This window comes from Nomascus leucogenys, chromosome 10 (assembly GCF_006542625.1).
Source record: "Nomascus leucogenys isolate Asia chromosome 10, Asia_NLE_v1, whole genome shotgun sequence".
In the NCBI taxonomy this organism is placed as follows: Eukaryota; Metazoa; Chordata; class Mammalia; order Primates; family Hylobatidae; genus Nomascus; species Nomascus leucogenys.
Window position 1 is genome coordinate 70,088,746 of NC_044390.1, and position 18,880 is coordinate 70,107,625.

General features: G+C 46.7%; 2 protein-coding genes across 2 annotated transcripts in view; one reads left to right on the forward strand and one right to left on the reverse strand.

The window, feature by feature from the left end:
* Nucleotides 1-16,121, reverse strand: part of PAH (phenylalanine hydroxylase) — a 105,404-nt gene extending 89,283 nt beyond the window's left edge. Inside the window, exon 1 of the mRNA XM_003269933.3 lies at nucleotides 15,878-16,121. The gene's annotated coding sequence lies outside the window, so the exon portion shown is untranslated. The remainder of the gene's footprint in view (nucleotides 1-15,877) is intronic.
* ASCL1 (achaete-scute family bHLH transcription factor 1) lies at nucleotides 15,325-18,194 on the forward strand. The gene is made up of 2 exons (XM_003269935.3): nucleotides 15,325-16,682; nucleotides 17,042-18,194. The coding sequence occupies exon 1, from the start codon at nucleotides 15,928-15,930 to the stop codon at nucleotides 16,633-16,635; it is 708 nt and encodes a 235-aa protein (XP_003269983.1). The 5' UTR covers nucleotides 15,325-15,927; the 3' UTR covers nucleotides 16,636-16,682; nucleotides 17,042-18,194.
* The last annotated feature ends 686 nt before the right edge of the window (nucleotides 18,195-18,880 follow it).

Below are 18,880 nucleotides of genomic sequence, written 5' to 3' on the forward strand. Positions count from 1 at the left end.
TGGTATAGGATCCTCTCTCTTCGTAGATGTTATGATCCCACACCAAGAAAAAACCCTATTGTATCTGCTCTAAGGCATCTAGATCTGATAAACAACTTCATCAAAGTTTCAGAATAAAAAAAATAAATGTATAAAAATTAGTAGCATTTCTGTACACAATAACATCCAAGCTGGGAGTCATATTAAGAACACAATCACATTCACAATAGCCACAAAAATAATAAAATACCTGGGAATACAGCCAACCGGGGAGGTGAAAGATCTCTACAATGAGAATTACAAAACACTGCTGAAAGAAATCAGACACAACACAAGCAAATGGAAAAACATTCCATCTCCATGGGTAGGAAGAATTAACATTGGTAAAATGGCCATACTACCCAAAACAGATTCATTGCTATTTCTATGAAACTACCAATGACTTGTTTTTCACAGAATAAGAAGATAAAATTCTAAAATTCAAATGAAACCAAAAAAGAACCTAGGTATTCAAAACAATCCTAAGCAAAAAGAACAAAGTCAGAGGCATCACACTACCCAACTTCAAACCATACCACAAGGCTAAAGTAACCAAAACAGCATGGCACTGTTACAAAAACAGACACATAGACTAATGGAACAGGTTAGAGAACTCAGAAATAAAGTTGCACATCTATAATTACTTGATTTTCAACAAAGCTGACAATAATAAGCAATGGGGAAAGGAATCCCTGTTCAATAAATGGTGCTGGGATAGAGGACTAGCCATATGCTGAAGATTGAAACTGTACTCCTTCCTTTCACCATATACAAAAGTCAACTCAAGATGATTAAAAGACCTAAAACTTTAAAAACCTAAAATTTGTAAAACCTAAAACGTTAAGAACCCTAGAAGAAAATCTAGGAAATACCATTCTGGACATCAGCCCTGACAAAAATTTCATGAAGAAAACACCAAAAGCAATTGTAACAAAAAGAAAAATTGACAAGTGGGACTTAATTAAACTAAAGAGCTTCTGCACAGCAAAATAAAGTATCAACAGAGAAAAAAGAAGACCTACAAAATGGGAGAAAATATTTGCAAACTATGCATCCAACAAAGGTCTAATATTCAGATTCTGTGAGGAACTTAAACTAATACACAAAAAACAAACAACCACATTAAAAATGAGCAAAGGACATGAACAGACACTTCTCAAGAGAAGACATACACACACCCAACTACCATTTGACCCAGCATTATATTATATACCCAAAGGAATATAAATCATTCTACCATAAAGATACACACGTGGACAAGTTTGCTGCAGCATTATTAACAATAGCAAAGATATGTAATCAACCTAGATGCCCATCAATGGTAGACTGGATAAACAAAATGTACGACATATACACCATGGAATATTATGTCACAAAAATGAATGAAATCATGTCATTTGCAGCATCATGGATAGAGCTGGAGGCCATTATCCTAAGTGAATTCATGCAAGAATAGAAAACCAAATAAACATTGAGTGAAGATAGACACAAAAAACAGAACAATAGATACTGAGTCCTTCTTGAGGTTGGAGGGTGGGCGAAGGGTGAGGATTGAAAAATTACCTATCAGATACTATGTTCACTACCTGGGTGACAAAATAATTGGTACACCAAACCCCTGTGATATACAATTTACCCATGTAACAAACCTGTACGTGTATTCCCTGAACCTAAAATAAAAGTTGGAAAGAAAAAATAGTTTTTTCCCTCCAGCACTTTAAATATGCCATGCTACTTCCTCCATGCCTATAAGGTTTCCACTGAAACGTCTACTGTCAGATGTATTGGAGATCCATTGCACATTTTTTGTTTCTTTTCTCTTGCTGCTTTTAGCATCCTTCCTTTATCCTTGACCTTTTTTGATTATTAAATGTCTTCAGGTAGTCCTAATTGGGTTAAATCTGCTTAATGTTCTATAATCTTCTTGTACTTGAATATTGATATTGTTCTTTACGTTCAGCAAGTTCTGTTATTATGCCTTTGAAAAACTTTCTACCCCCATCTCTCTCTCTACCTTCTCTTTAAGGTCAACAACTCTTAGGTTTGCTCTTTTAAGGCCATTTTCTAGATCTTGTAGGCATGCTTCATTTTTTTTACTCTTCTGTCTCCTTTGTGTATTTTCAAATAGCCTGTCTTCAAGCTCACTAATTCTTTCTGCTGCTTCGTCAATTATCTTATGACTGTAATACATTCTTCAGTATGTCTACTGCACTTTTCAGCTTCAGAATTTCTGCTTAATTCTTTTTAATTATTTTAAATTCTGTTGAATGTATCCAATAGAATTCTGAATTCCTTCTCTATGTTATCTTGAATTATGTTGATTTTTCTCAAAGCAGCTATTCTGAATTCCCTGTCTGAAATGTCACATATCTCTATCTCTGCAGCATTGGTTCCTGGTGTCTTATTTAGTTCATTTGGTGAGGTCGTGTTTTTCTAGATGGTCTTGATACTTGGCCATCTAGTTCATTGGTGTCTGGGCATTGAAGAGTTAGTATTTCATATAGTTCTCACCATCTGCGCTTGTTTGTAGTAGTCCTTTTTGGAAAGGATTTCTAGGTATTCTAATAAATTTGGATATTGTAATCCAAGTTTTTGATCATTGCAGCTGTATTTGCAACAGGGGAAACTCCAAACCATGTAATACTATAGCTTCTTGCAAGCTTACAGAGGTACCACCTTGGTGGTGTTGGATAAGGTCCAGAAGAATTATCTGGATTACCAGGCAGAGACTCTTGTTTTTTCTCCTTACTTCCTCCCAGAGGAGTAGCGTCTCTCACTCTGTGCTGAGCTGTCTGGAGCTGGGGGAGCAGAGCAGTGACACAAGCACCCCTGTGGTCACCACCACTAGGATTTCACTGAGTCAGATCTGAAGCCAGCACAGCACTGGATCTAGCCCAAGACCTGTGGCAACTACTGCCTGGCTACTGCCTATGTTCACTCAAGGCCCTAGGGCTCTACAATCAGTAGGTGGCAAAGCCAGCCAGGGTGACACATTCTCCCCAGCCCCAGGCTGGTCCAGAGATGGAAGCCCATACTGCAAGGAGGGTATTAAACACCTAACTCTTCAACATCCAGGTGCCATAGCCTGGAGTTGGAAACCTTAGGAACCTACCTGATGCTCTCTTTTACTGTGGCTGAGCTGGCACCCAAGCCACAAGACAGAGTTCTTCCCATTCTTCCTTCCCCTTTCCACAAACAGAGGGATGTCTCACCCTGGCTACCACTGCCCCAGGCCTACAGGAAGTACTGCCAGGCTATCACTGATCTTCACTCAAGGGCTAAGGGCTGTTTGGGCAGTTTGTTGTGAATGCTGCAAGGTCTAGGACTCTCTCTTCAGAGGAGTGGGCCCTCTCTGGCCCAGGGCAGTCCAGAAATGCCATCCAAGAGCCAAGGCCTGGAATTGGGAACCCAAGAGCCTGCCTGCTATTTTACCCCACTGCGGCCAACCTCATACCCAAGCTCCAAGACTAAGTCCCCTTTATTCTTCCTCCTCTGTTTCTCAAGCAGAAGGAGTCTCTCCTCATAGCCATCACAGCTAGGAATATGCTGGGTCACACCTGAAGCCAGCATGTCTGCGTCTAACCCAAGGCCCATGGAATATACTACCTGGTTACTGTTGCTGATCATTCAGGGCCCAAGGGTTCTTTCCACGACTGGGTCCTTCACTTCAAGGCAGTGGGGTCTCTTCTGTCCCAGGGTGTGTCTAGAAATGTTGTCTGGGAGCTAGAACCTGGAATAGGGGCCTCAGGACTCTGCCTAGCACCCTATTCTACTGTGGCTGAGCTGATATTCAAATTGCAAGATAAAGCCCTCTTTATTCCTCTCTCTCCTTTCCTCAAACAGAGGGAAGGAGTCTCTCCTGGAGCTGTGAGCTGTGCTGCCAGGGGTTGGAAGAGGGGTGAGAGAAGCACTCCTTTGGCCAGCCTGGCTGGGGATTCACTAGGTCATGTGGCCCACAAGTCCACTGGCTCTGAGCCCAGCATAGCATCAGGACTTGCCTGGGAATTGCAGTCTTTGTGGCCCAGACTGCCTTTTGAGTTTATTTAGTACCCAAGAGCTGTTTAGCCCATGTTGATGAGACTTGCAGGAACTAAACTTTTGAACACTAGGATGGGCAATTCTCGTCTGGCTAGGCCTGGTCTAAATGCTCCCTCTGTGGGTGCTGACTGAGTTCTGCCTGGTGTTGCTTTCCACTGTGGCAGGGCAGACAATGCCAAGTCCCACAATCCCTTTGCTGTCCCTTAACGAAGCACACAGATTCTCTCTCCATGCCATGCGTCTACTGCTGCTGGAGTGTTGGGGTGATGGGGGAGGAGTTGCATCAGCAATTCAAGACTGTCTTTTCTACCTTCTTAGGTGTCCCTTTCAGTGATATAAAACTAAAATAGTGTACTGTGATCACTCACCTGATTTTTGGTTCTTATGAAGATGCTTTTTTGTGTGGATAGTCACACAATTTGGTGTTCCTGTGGGGAGAATGATAGGTGAAGGCTTCTATTCAGCCATCCTGTTCCCCTGTTCTGAAAGGTTTTGTAGAGGAGCAATAGGGTATGTGATACTTTGTAAAGATCACTTTGTCTGGGGCTGTAATATAAAGTTCCATTTTTTTTTTAACATTCTGATGCCTTTTATACGTGTGACTGTGACATTTAGTTAGATCATTCTGGTGGCAGTGAAGAAAAGGTATTTGAGGGAGATTAAACTAAAAGCATGAATACCAGCTGGGACAATACTGAAGTAAAGCAATGATATAGTAATAGGGAGGAAGAAAATGATTTAAATTCAGATGGATTTTTCATTATGTACATTTGTTTATATTATATACATACTAAATGTGTGTGTTTGTGTGTGTATATGTGTGTGTGTGTCTGTATGTGTGTATAATTGTTAAGACTTGGTGGTTGTGGAGTGGCTGTGAGAGAGTGGTGAGAGTGTGGCATGACCCCAGGATTCTGGTTTGACTGTGTGGGTGGATGGTGCTAAACCCTGAAATATAGAACACAAAAGGAGGGAACGAGTTGAGGGAGTAAGCATGATCTCAGTTTCAAATATGTTGCCCTTGATAAATCCATGGAATATTCCAGTAGCAATGTTGATCACACCAGTTTCAGATCCCAGGAAGGTCGGTCCAGAACGAAGAATTTGAGAGTCATCAGCAGAAGAGGTGGAAGCTAAACTCTAAGGGCAGCATATGTCATCAAAGAACTTGGCACTGGGGGTGAGAAACTAAAAAAACTAAGTACTGAGAAACAAAGGATTGGAAGGATAAGAACCATGGTAGTCAAAGGAGGAGAGAATCTCAACAAGAGATGAGTGATCGACAGGGCCAGATGCATTGAGATGATCAAATAAAGTAGGACCTGATGTATCTTTTAGCAAAATAGATTCGGGGGTGTAGCAAAATAGAGTCAGGGGTTGACTGTATTAGTCTGGGTTCTCCAGAAAAACAGAACCAGGAAGAGATTAGATGTAGATGGACATGTATTTCAAGAAATTAGCTCATGTGGTTATGGAGGCTGAGTCCCAAGATCTGCAGTTGACAAACTGTGGACCCTGACTACAGTTCCAGTATGAGTCTGAGTCCAAAGTTAGGAGAAGACTAGTGCCCCAGCTCTAAGACAGGCAGAGAGAGTAAGTTCTCCCTCACTCATCCTCAGTCCCTCAACAGATTGGATGAGGCCTGCCCACAACCTTTACTCAGTCCCCCTCATCCAGAAAGACTCCCACAGACACTCTCTGGGTACTCCAGAGGGAAGAGCAAGAAATAAATGAAACTGTGGGTGTTGACTAATGTTCAAAAAATTTGGCAGAGGGCTAAAGGTGGTCACAAGGTCAAAGAGTGTATCGGCCTTTTTTTTAGGATGCGAAGGTACACATTTTATAAGTTATAGGTTTATGAGTTAATCAATCAAACTTTCCTGAGTTGGAGGGAGACCAGATTGGGAAGAAACAGAGCTCAGGAAAGGAGGCTGGAGAGAGGTAGGGCAGAAGTGAGGATGAGGAAGAATCAGAGGATGAGGCTACACGTGGGAATGGAAAGTTAAGATTTCCAAAGTGAGGCTCTTCTGGGTAAAGACAAAGCCCAAGATGCAGACTTGAAAGGGGTGGCTGAAGAGGAATGGAGGCTAAGGCTACTGGAGTGGAGAAAGTCAAGGAAGCGAAAGGCTCCGGGGCTGGGTAGGTTGTTCCTGTGGCTCTTTTCTTCCCACTGCAAGTTTCTGACCATTCTTCAGGGTCAGTATCAAAGGCCATCTTTGTAATAACTTAACTGAGCCTCTCCTCCCCCTCAAGTCACTAGGGCATCCTCTTACCCAAATGAAGTATTAACATATTTACATGGCTAGTTTAACTTCTTTATCAGAATATATTAGTTCTTCATGAGCCCGAGTAATGTAGACTGTCTTATCACCCAGAATACCTCTAGAGAAATAGTTCTTTATGTTTAGTATACAAAAGCACTACCAAGTAGCTTGTTAAAAGAGCTAATTTGCCAGATTCTGATTTGGTGGGTCTGGGATAAAGCTTCAGAATCTGAATATTAACAAACATCTCAGATATCCCTAATGGAAGCATCAGGGGAGAACGTCATTAAGTCCACACGATGCTCTATGGTTGAACCAAATTGCATGGAGAAGAATTAATGGAATAGAATCAAGTAGTCCTGAATGAATCAAGTTGCATATGTTCACAGTCCCAGCTGCAGTTTGCGAAATAACCGGCAGGTGGCGAACGACCCACACAACTCGCAGAAATTACAGCTTCTCGGGGTCCCAATTTCTAGACCCAAAACTGCCCAGGAGTAGAGGAGAATCCTATTTCCCAAGCAGTGCTGTCGGCGACAATGGTGAGCTTCATCCGTTTGCATGTGCATCCTGATGTGCCAATGGCGGATCTCTTGCCCTAGTCCCCAGGGCTAAAGTCATGCTGACCCCATGACATTGCCTTCTGGCTACCAAGAGCCATAATCCTGGCACCAGCAAGGACTGGTCTCACTGATGACATCATTTGCCTCCTGAAGATTCTTGTGGCAGAAGGGCAGTGGGAGAAGAACAGCAAAACAAGTTTGTCTGTTCAAAGAGAGGAATGGTTGCCACTAGAGGATCATGTGGTCCATGCCTGTATTCTCTATTTAGTCCAAATCAGAGGGGAGGCATCTTGCTCAACCCTCTCATTTTATAGAGCCTGAGAGACGATGAGCAACTTGCCAGAGGTCACAGAGGTAGAAAGTTCCAGGATTTTCTGGGATCTGTCTCTTTAAGTGACTTGCCTTTTCATTGCACCTAACAGTAACGTGTCAAAGGGTGTGTGTATGTTGAAATCATTAGTGTCTGCTCATGAATTGTTATATAGGAGAAGCTTAGAGGTGACCATCTGGTTGGGGAAGAGGGGCTGGATGACACTAGGATGTGTTTGCATAACAAGTCCACCACTTTTACCTAGATTGTGTATTTATTTGGGGTGGGAGATGCAGGAAGGTGGGAGTCCAAAGAGAAGGGAGCATGTGGAAGAAGATTCTTCATGGTTGCCCCCACTGCATGTTTTAATGGACTTTCTTATACATCTCCTTTAATGTCTACTAAGTCGCAAATGTATTGAAGGCACTCATTGTGTCTTATTCCTGATTATGTTTCATAGTTATTTGATGAATCAATGAGCATGTCAACCTTGATCATTTTTAGATCTGAACAGCATTTTCTAACATCTTAGATGATTAGCATATACCTCCTGTTATCTATTTCTGTCTGTTTGTACTTATTTAACACCTATCCAGTGTTTACTATGTGCACTGTTGTCAGCATTTTACAAATATCAACTTATTTAATCTTGTCTTTGTTGCTGTTTCCTAAAGAGTCCATGACAGTGAATATCTACTATTAGAAATCCTTCTCTTCCTCTCTTCCCCTGCCCGTGTTGCAAATACTTGGCCTGGGGAAGAGTGGTGGGGAGGGATGAAATAGTTAACTAGCTGACCTGGGGCGCACAGTTTCCCTGGCAGATGCTGCGCTCAGGCTGCGGCTGCTTCCTCCTGAATCTGTTAGGAGTACACTTTCCCTTTGCCCTGGGGCCAGCGTCCAGGTTTGCCCCGGTGGTGGAGACAGCTCCAGCCACGAAGCTGATTTATAGGCAGAGCATTCCCAGGCCGCACCGCAAGGAGTCGGGCTGAGCTTGGACTTTGGGAAGGTGGTGATGGACACAGGACACGTGGCCACACAATGGGGACACACGACTGACCTCAGTCACTTCGGTAAACTGCCCTTGCTTTCCGGAGGCGGCAGGAACATTTCAGGAGCTCCAAGGCTCTAGGCGCCTGCATTCCTCGCCCCAGCCGGTAGTCCCCTAACCCTGTTGAACGCAAGAGCATCCAAGGGCGCACAAGTCCCCAAGAGCTCTCAGAGGTCCCTGACCCTGAGCGTTAAAGCACTTCCTCGTGGATGAGACCCTTGGTGCGTTCCACCCGCTTGGGGGCTGAGACTGGCCAGGACGCACTCAGAATGAACTTCCCGCGCAGGTCAGATATAGGCACCCAGGGGTTTTGTGACGTCACAATGCCGTCGGGCCCGGTGAAAGGCAAAGGAAGGGTCAAAAACGGATAGTGTGTGTGTTGTGTGGCTGAAGTGGGGGCGTGTGAGAAGAGGGAAGTCCGAGGAATGGGGGAAGGGTTTTGGGGACATGAATTTGAGAAGGAGCAATCAAGTTTGTGCGTGGGGAGGAAGCAGGATTTTTTCTTCTTCCCTCCTATATGCAAACTGTCACTTCGGGTTAGCGTGAGCCCTTATCTGGCTCATTAGCATGAGCTGTGGCTAACACGCTTAAACCCTCTAATTATTTATTATGCCGTCACGGGGCGGGTTGCAACCCCACCCCGGGGCGCACTTTCGGGAACCTGCAGAGCTGGGCACCGCACGGGGGCCAGGGCACAGCGCCTGGCCCGGCTGCGAGCTACCAGGGAGACCCCTTACGGCTCAGGAACCCCACGGGGCACTGTTCTGAGGGTCAACGAAGCAGAGTTGTTGGGGGTCTATCTGGAATGGCTTCTCACCAACATTCATCCCCAGGGTAGTAGTACTGCACTCGCCTGGTGAATCTACATGGCGCCCTAACTTCTCCATTAACAACTCCAAAGACGGAAGTTGGAGCCAAGAGGAACAGACTTCGCAAAAATAAAAACAGAAGCCAAACCTGGTGCAAAGGGTTGGGAATTGGGCTGAGTAGCATGTTGAGTACACCTTCCAGAAGAACCCTGGGGAGAACCTAAAGTTTGCTGGAGCCCTCTTCCCCACCCCCGAGTTCCAAGAGGATCCACAAAGTGGGGGTGGGAGATTTGATGGCCTGAAATCCGGTCACTCAGGTCCAGGGTTCTATTCAGAAAACAGTTTCAAAATAAGTTAACCTCTGTAGGGAGTTTTTCCCCCTCCCCTTCTAATTGTCCCCCCTTTCCCCCTCCTTCTTCTCATTTGAGTCTGTTTTATGTTCCCCTGCGTTGTGCCAACTATTTTATCTTTATTCCTTCTCTTTCTCTCTTGCCATTCATTCTTTTGTGTGTGTGTGGCTTCTCCGGCTGATGTGCGGCTCGTTACCACCCACTGCACACTTGCTCCTGTAGCTGAGGTGTTTCTATACAAACTCCAGCGTCCAGTTGTCATATTAATTATTACACTGAGTAATGACTGAAATGGTCAAAATAAGGGGAGACTCAAGAGCGCTTTTTCTTGCGGCTCAAAGATTCAGCAAGGAAGCCGTGCAACAAAGCACTAATTGGTCCTCAGAAGCACTCTGACAAGGCATGGAAGATAGGTTTCATAGAGCCCTTCGATTGCGAAGGGGGAGAGCTCTGAATGGACTCCACGCTTCTTTTCTAAACTCTCTTGCTGAGCAAAAAATGGACCTCTGTTTGAATACTGCCCTGATCCTTGAATACTATACCCAGCAGAGAAAAAAATGCACCATTTATTGTAAGTTTTTTTTTCTTCTCCAGCTATTCAGGGGTTCTCTGTGAAGAATCAGCTGGTTTTGTTTACCGTGAAAGACCTTTACTTTATTTTCATTCTTGGAGGAGGTGGGGAGGAGGAGGGAAGGAAAGCCATGTGCCTAGACAGAGAGGAGCTGGCCTACTGTAACAAAATAGAGTGTAACAAATCCTACAAAAGTTTAGAATGTATTGATTCTTTGGAGAGCTATATAGATTAACGACTTTCTTTATGCTCATCCAAGGAAGGTATTTAATCATAATGTAAATGGGGCTTTAGAAAAATATAAAGACTTAGCGTTACTTCTCCTTATTTGGAGAACTTCAAAAGGACTTGTGAGGGTGGCTGCAAATTACCTCCTCACCCCACCCCACATTCCCTCCTTATCCCAAAAGCCACAATAAAATATAGTTTGTGCTTTTTTTGTTTTGTTTTTTCAAACTTTTTTCTTTTTAAAGCATATTGAAAAAGTGAATAGATTTGTTAGAAGGCTGAATTCCTTAATGCAGGTGCAAGCCTGGCTGCTGTGACCAGGAAGCTGAGCCAAGCCAAATACATGGTTTGTGCTATTCTGCCCCCTGAGCAGGCCCTCCAAGGCTGGTGCAGAGTCAATGCAGGCTGGGCAGCAATCCTTTCTGAAATTACCTTGGGTAGGGTATTCTTAGAGGCAGTAGATTGTGCAGTAATGTTTTTTTCATTTTCCCTGGGTAGAAGTGTCTAGCACAGCCTTAGAGCAGCACACATCCCAGCAGGACGGAGGCCCTGTATTAATTATAGCTCCTGGAAGATGAATATTGGCTGTGAATGCCAAGCACACTCACTTTTCTCAAAGCATCCATTGCTTCTGGAACTCAAGTCACCCCCAAATTGAGGATTACACTTAAAATCCTGTAACAAAATCCAGAATCCAAGACTTGTGTTTATCTTTGTACTCCCTTTGCCCTGATTCAGAATCTAACTAAAGTTAAAAATATAACTTTATTAAATTATTTGTCCAATGAAAATCCTAGTTTCACTTTTAATATCAATCCCTCTCCCCAAAGAGAAAGCATAAATTGGTTTTCAAAGAGATGAGTCATATCTTCTTTTTACAGAGAGACAACACACAATCAAGAGAACATATATAGGTCTTGAGCTTCAGCAAAGGTGGTACTGGCCTGGCCTTCAGCTGTGAATGGAAATTAAGGTGGCAGGAGACTCAGGGCACAGGGTCTCTGATCTCAGGGCAGCAGACCCCTGTGGCAACTAGGAAAGCCATCTCCCCCTACAGATCCTGATGCTGAATGAAGATAAAGTCTAATCTGAAGTATGGTTCAGCTCCAGAGTGTTCTGATATAGGAAAGGGGCATGAAGGTGCAGAAATTAAGTCCCTTATTGTATTGGAGGAGAAAGAGAAGCCTTTTCACCTTTCTGCAATGTCTGTACTCTGGGTGATACTCACCAAAGGGGATCAGTGCTTTGCCCTTCCCACTCTCCCACTCCCATGACAAGACAGAACACTGTTCGAATGCTGCTATTTGAAAAAGCGAAAAGACAATCTCTGATATGTGGAGATACTTGCAAAGCAAATTACCCAACAACATCTGATTTAATTCTCATAACACCCTTGACATACAGGCAAAGGGAGTACTACCACCTCATTTATGAATGAAGGTATCAAACCCTTTTGCGAGTTGTTTACTTCTCCCTTCATGTGAAGATAAATGGGACATTGTTCAAGTGTCTTAGCCAACTAAACCCTAAGGACTTGCTCAGAATCAGGCCTAATGTGTGGCAAGAGAGCCACAGAAAGCAGGGCCCAGTGGCTCTGCTGAAGCCCCTTGCATGTGGAGGCCACAGAACATCTCTATAGTCTGTCTTACTTGCTACCGTTCATGTCTAAAAATCGGGTTACTATCTCCATCATCTTAATATGCCAGCATCACCACCATTTCTCAAAAATGACAGGAATGACTCACCCCTAGGTGCTGGGACAATGAGACAGAGTGGCACTGGATCTCCATTGGCTGGAGTGATGATCACAGAGTGGTTCCAGGAAGCCAAGTGCTGAGGCTCCTCCTGCCACACACCCTTTCCTGGGTGGGTTGTGTGAGCATGACTTCCTTATTAATTCCTTTCTCTTTAGACCTGGGCTAGAGTGCTCTAATTACATCTCATTGAAATCTCACAACTCTTGGAGGTAGATACTATAATTATTGGCATAGGTGAAATAGAGACCCCCAGAGTGTCTCAGGGTCACACAGCTCTCAGGTAACGGGGCCTAGATACGAAGTCAAATCAGCCTGCTTTACCTGGAATTCTATGGGCCTAGGAGAGCAGAACATGTGGCGAGTTCTCTCAAGTCGGGAGGAGGGATTATAATCTAGGTCACAGAGTCAGAGGCAGGGTTCTAATTTTGGCTCCTGAGCCTCCCATCTTTGGCTTCACACTGGTGAAAACAACCAGAAAGCCAATATCAATGGAAAATTCTTTTGGTAGAATCCCCAAGGATAGAAATGCAAACCTCTAAAGAAAAATTATAGACTGTTCTACCCTAGGGTTGGAGGAGAAAGTGGAGATGATAGTGTTGAGGTGCAAACTCCAGGTTTACTTGAGTAGGGGGAGGAGAACGCCTCGGTTCTTGGAAGGCTTTGCAAAGCATGTAAGGAAGCTTACATGCTTCTCACCTTAGCATACTAGGGTGAGAAGAGTGAGGACAGGCTCGGAGCTGGCATAGGGAGAATAGGGACAAATGTTCTGGCGGTTTTGGCCAGAAGGATCCCAGCAACAACTGTCTTTTCTCCTGGCCTGAGGCCAATGAGTAAGGCCACTACAAGACAAGGCTTCTCCACTACAATGCACTTCCATTTGGGCACCCATTTCATGGTGTGTGTAGGGGGCGGGGGGAGGAGGAGAGGAGGTTCTGTCCTCTACATCCCTGGTATTGAGATCTCTGTGTATGCATTCTGGAAAAGGAAACTGAGAACACGTGCTGGCTACCAGCAAATTTTCTAAGCTGTTAGATACAAGTTTCAAAAGTAACTAGTGTACATCCCTTCTGTGTAGATCAGAAAACTGAGGCCAGTAGAGGCAGAGGGACTTGTTCAAGATTATAGGGCATCATTGTGGTAGAGCTCAGACTCTGGACCTTTGTGAAGTGAGTCCAAGTTGGTAGGGAGTCTTGGGCTCATGTTTCAGCTTAATGTAAAAGAAAACACATCTAGATGCTTCCATGTTTGCGACACTCCCTCCCATCCCCAACACTCAACTATTTGGCTGAAATAGAGTGAATGGAGCATTTGGACACAGCTGGGTCATGTGGGAGATGGGTAAGGAGTGCCTGAATAATTCCTATTTCTGCAAGTGGTCTGAGGCTCACTCTGGCTGGGAGGTGCAGGGTGCCCAGGCTGTGTTGTGACTCTGCTTTTGGGTGCTCACCTCCTATACTTCCAGAGACCTCTTAGGCCCTTTCCTTGGTCGGGGATGTGGAGAAAGGCCTGAGGTGTGAGTCCCACGGGGTTCAGCCAGTCCTGTGAGGCCATCAAGCCACAGGTTACTGTGGGGAGAAGGGGCTGTGTGGCTGGGAAAGATTACAGAATTGACCTCTGTTGGCACGATTTGGTCCTATACCTCTGAAGCCTACCTATTCTGCAAAGATGAAACTGAGGCAGAGAAGAGAGGTGATTCACTTCGGGAGCCGCCCATCCTTACTGCCCACCATCATCACTATTGTTCCAGAAACACTCAGCCAGCCCACATACCAAGAGCAGCTCCGTGGGTCATCCCACTGGCCCTTTAGAAAGATCCACCTCCACAAAGGGGAGTTCAATTAGAACCAATTATCCGGATAATTCACCACAATCATTCCTGTACCCAGATCTCGGATTATTTCTACTGGAAAATCAAATGGATGATTGCCCTCCACTTCATTCTGCCTATGTAGACACGACCCGAGACGTGCCCCAGCCTCTCTCCGGACCAGAGCCTTAAAGAGATGGGGCCTATTGCTCGGTCTGCTTTCTCCGCCGCGCCGCGTCCCCAGACGTCCTGAAGCTGGACGGGGTTCTGGCCAGAGAGCGCCAGGGCCAAGGGCCCAGGAAGGGCGCCTGGGCAGGCGCTGTCCAAGCGGTCGAGCGACGGCTGCAAGCGCCTCCCCCTCCCTCGCGGCGCCAGCACGCGGCCCCGCCGGGCTCGGCTCCCAGTCGCCTGCCACCGGCCCGCCGGGCACACGCCTGGGGCGGGATGGTGGCTGCGCCAAGGCCGCCGAGGTGCCCGCGGCGGCGCCGAACAACCAGGAAGCTCCACCAGTGCCCTAAGCGCCATCACTCAACCCCCGCCCAGCATCTTACTTCTCCGAGGGTCTGGGAATATCCCAGAGCACTCCCTTCTTTATGATATCCCCTAAGCTGGTCCGGAAATAATCCTTACGGGGAGGGGGTGGCGGTAGGGGGCGATGGTACAGGGGGCCAGAGGTCATCCTAGGGGGTCGTCCCTGCCATATACACCCATCCAAAGGACGGCTCACAACCACTCCTCCGTGTCGCTTCCCCTCGGCCCCCTACACACCTGCTCAGTTGTGGGGAGCACATCCTAGTTTTTAGAGCTGAATGGGACATTAGAGACCATGTTCTGTGGCTGCAGACGAGGAAGCGAAGGCTCAGAGAGGATGCCACTTCGAGGAGCCACAGAGCATTGAGAGGACGCCTTGGGACTAGAACCCACGTTTTCACATAGTCCAGCACTATTTTTTCCCTGTTCTGGACGGAGTCCCTCCCCCACCCATGTTTCTAAACTTCAATCGTAATTTGCTCCAATTCCTAGGGTCACCGAAGAACGCTAAGAGAACAGCAGTGAGAAGAGGGAGAAAACAGGAGAAGTCGAGCCCCACTCCCTCCTCACCTCCACACCGTTCCTGTGCCATTTTTTCTGCCCAAACCCTTCCCTGCGCTTTGCTTCAAGTTCTTAGCAGAATCTAAGAGAGCTTCACCGCAAATCTTTCCACCTATACACCTCAATTCCTAGACCTATTTGTCCCTCCTGTGACGCCCCCCACCCCCTTCCTAAAGCCACCCCCGGCTGCAGCCCGCCCCGAGCGCGCCGCCTGTTTATTCAGCCGGGAGTCCGGCACGCGCCAGGCGCACGCACTGCAACAACAAACCCAGCTGAATGGAGAGTTTGCAAGGAGCGGGAGAAAGGAACGGGAGGGGGGAGAGGAGAGGAGGAGGGGGAGTTTAGGGAGTGGGTGGGAGGAGGAGGTAAGAGGAGGGGGGAGTGGGGGCTGCAGCGGCTCGCTGCAGCAGCGGGGAGTGGGGGGCGAGGCGGGGCCAGGGCTGCGCGTGGGGCTGGGTGTCCCATTGAAAAGGCGGACGCACTCCGGCAGCCCAGCACTCTCTCACTTCTGGCCAGGGAACGTGGAAGGCGCACCGACAGGGATCCGGCCAGGGAGGGCGAGTGAAAGAAGCAAATCAGAAAGAAAGGGAGTTAACAAAATAATAAAAACAGCCTGAGCCACGGCTGGAGAGACCAGACCGAGACCCGGCGCAAGAGAGCGCAGCCTTAGTAGGAGAGGAACGCGAGACGCGGCAGAGCGCGCTCAGCACTGACTTTTGCTGCTGCTTCTGCTTTTTTTTTTTTTCTTAGAAACAAGAAGGCGCCAGCGGCAGCCTCACACGCGAGCGCCACGCGAGGCTCCCGAAGCCAACCCGCGAAGGGAGGAGGGGAGGGAGGAGGAGGCGGCGTGCAGGGAGGAGAAAAAGCATTTTCACCTTCTTTGCTCCCACTCTAAGAAGTCTCCCGGGGATTTTGTATATATTTTTTAACTTCCTTCAGGGCTCCCGCTTCATATTTCCTCTTCTTTCCCTCTCTGTTCCTGCACCCAAGTCCTCTCTGTGTCCCCCTCGCGGACCCCGCACCTCGCGTCCCGGATCGCTCTGATTCCGCGACTCCTTGGCCGCCGCTGCGCATGGAAAGCTCTGCCAAGATGGAGAGCGGCGGCGCCGGCCAGCAGCCCCAGCCGCAGCCCCAGCAGCCCTTCCTGCCGCCCGCAGCCTGTTTCTTTGCCACGGCCGCAGCCGCGGCGGCCGCAGCAGCCGCAGCGGCAGCGCAAAGCGCGCAGCAGCAGCAGCAGCAGCAGCAGCAGCAGCAGGCGCCGCAGCTGAGACAGGCGGCCGACGGCCAGCCCTCAGGGGGCGGTCACAAGTCAGCGCCCAAGCAAGTCAAGCGACAGCGCTCGTCTTCGCCCGAACTGATGCGCTGCAAACGCCGGCTCAACTTCAGCGGCTTTGGCTACAGCCTCCCGCAGCAGCAGCCGGCCGCCGTGGCGCGCCGCAATGAGCGCGAGCGCAACCGCGTCAAGTTGGTCAACCTGGGCTTTGCCACCCTTCGGGAGCACGTCCCCAACGGCGCGGCCAACAAGAAGATGAGTAAGGTGGAGACACTGCGCTCGGCCGTCGAATACATCCGCGCCCTGCAGCAGCTGCTGGACGAGCATGACGCGGTGAGCGCCGCCTTCCAGGCTGGCGTCCTGTCGCCCACCATCTCCCCCAACTACTCCAACGACTTGAACTCCATGGCCGGCTCGCCGGTCTCATCCTACTCGTCGGACGAGGGCTCTTACGACCCGCTCAGCCCCGAGGAGCAGGAGCTGCTCGACTTCACCAACTGGTTCTGAGGGGCTCGGCCTGGTCAGGCCCTGGTGCGAATGGACTTTGGAAGCAGGTAGGTTGCATTTTGGGGCGGGCAGGTGGGTATTCTTGCCTTCGTCCTCCCTCTGAGTGTCTGTGGAAGTGGGGATGTCTCCAAGGAGATAAGGGGATTTTTATTTAAAGGATTTGTGAAAGTTGGTCGATTTCAAGTCCTAGTTTGTTAGTTTCAGCATTGGCCTCTGAAAATGGCTTTGCCCAGGTCTCCAAGGAGTGAAGGGTAGTAGTGAGGTGCAGAGATACTGGTGAACCGAATACTGGGACATGTCAAAAGAGATGTCTACCTGACAGACTCTTTCCCCAGACCTCCATCTCCCTCTACCACTAGCCTACACGTTCAAATTAACCTCTCCTTTTCTTTTCCTTATGTTATAGGGTGATCGCACAACCTGCAACTTTAGTGCTTTCTTGCCAGTGGCGTTGGGAGGGGGAGAAAAGGAAAAGAAAAAAAAGAAGAAGAAGAAGAAAAGAGAAGAAGAGAAAAACGAAAACAGTCAACCAACCCCAACGCCAACTAAGCGAGGCATGCCTGAGAGACATGGCTTTCAGAAAACGGGAAGCGCTCAGAACAGTATCTTTGCACTCCAATCATTCACGGAGATATGAAGAGCAACTGGGACCTGAGTCAACGCGCAAAATGCAGCTTGTGTGCAAAAGCAGTGGGCTCCTGGCAGAAGGGAGCAGCACACGCATTATAGTAACTCCCACCACCTCTAACACGCACAGCTGAAAGCTCTTGCTCGGGTCCGTTCACCTCCCCGCCCTCTCTCAAAGTGCAGTTCTTAGCCCTCTAGAAACGAGTTGGTGTCTTTCGTCTCAGTAGCCCCCACCCCAGTAAGCTGTAGACATTGGTTTACAGTGAAACTATGCTATTCTCAGCCCTTTGAAACCCTGCTTCTCCTCCAGGGCCCGATTCCCAAACCCCATGGCTTCCCTCACACTGTCTCTTCTACCATTTTCATTATAGAATGCTTCCAATCTTTTGTGAATTTTTTATTATAAAAAATCTATTTGTATCTATCCTAACCAGTTTGGGGATATATTAAGATATTTTTGTACATAAGAGAGAAAGAGAGAGAAAAATTTATAGAAGTTTTGTACAAATGGTTTAAAATGTGTATATCTTGATACTTTAACATGTAATGCTATTACCTCTGCATATTTTAGATGTGTAGTTCACCTTACAACTGCCATTTTCCCTATGTGGTTTTGTAAAGAACTCTCCTCATAGGTGAGATCAAGAGGCCACCAGTTGTACTTCAGCACCAATGTGTCTTACTTTATAGAAATGTTGTTAATGTATTAATGATGTTATTAAATACTGTTCAAGAAGAACAAAGTTTATGCAGCTACTGTCCAAACTCAAAGTGGCAGCCAGTTGGTTTTGATAGGTTGCCTTTTGGAGATTTCTATTACTGCCTTTTTTTTCTTACTGTTTTATTACAAACTTACAAAAATATGTATAACCCTGTTTTATACAAACTAGTTTCGTAATAAAACTTTTTTCCTTTTTTTAAAATGAAAATAATCAGCTGACTCTAAGCTTTCTTTGACTCTGATGTCCCGGTCCACTTTTATGAAAATGTCAAAGGGAAGAGGTGGATGGAGAAGAAAATGTTGCAAAACATGCTAAGTGGCAGAAATGACAATGATAAGTGCTATGGCCAGTCCCATCCAAATGTTTACTTTATGATGAATGAGTGTGTGTGTGTGTGTGTGTGTGCATGTATATCTGTTTTCTTTCTATCCTATGCTGCAAATGTACACGCCCACCAAAAGAATAGATGATGACTAATGGCTGCATTATCCTTTGATCAAAATTTAAATCCCCCAAAAAAGTGAATCAGAAAGAGAGGGTCCTCCACCATTTTCCAATTCTCAACTCCATTCTGAGTTCCTCCCTGTGAAACTATGGTAGGGCTGGATGAAATAATGGAGACTAGGTCTGGGTAGGGAGGATGGTGGTTCTGGGATGGGGGTTGGAGAGGCATCCCTCTCCACATACAAACTCCTAGTGGTGAGTATGTTTCTCTTCCCTCACTTCCAGGCATACATTTTCTACTCATTTTCTCCAATACACATACTTGCTATATTGATTTTAAGTAAGAGGCACATATGATATGAATTCATTCCAAACGGATTGAGATTTTAATTAAAAAAACGCATTAGAAATGTGTGGTCGCTTTGAGACACTGGTCTAAGCTTGTGACTCTA

Excerpts from the sequence above, each read along its gene's own strand:
- ASCL1 (XM_003269935.3), top strand. The coding sequence starts at position 15,928 with ATGGAAAGCTCTGCCAAGATGGAGAGCGGCGGCGCCGGCCAGCAGCCC.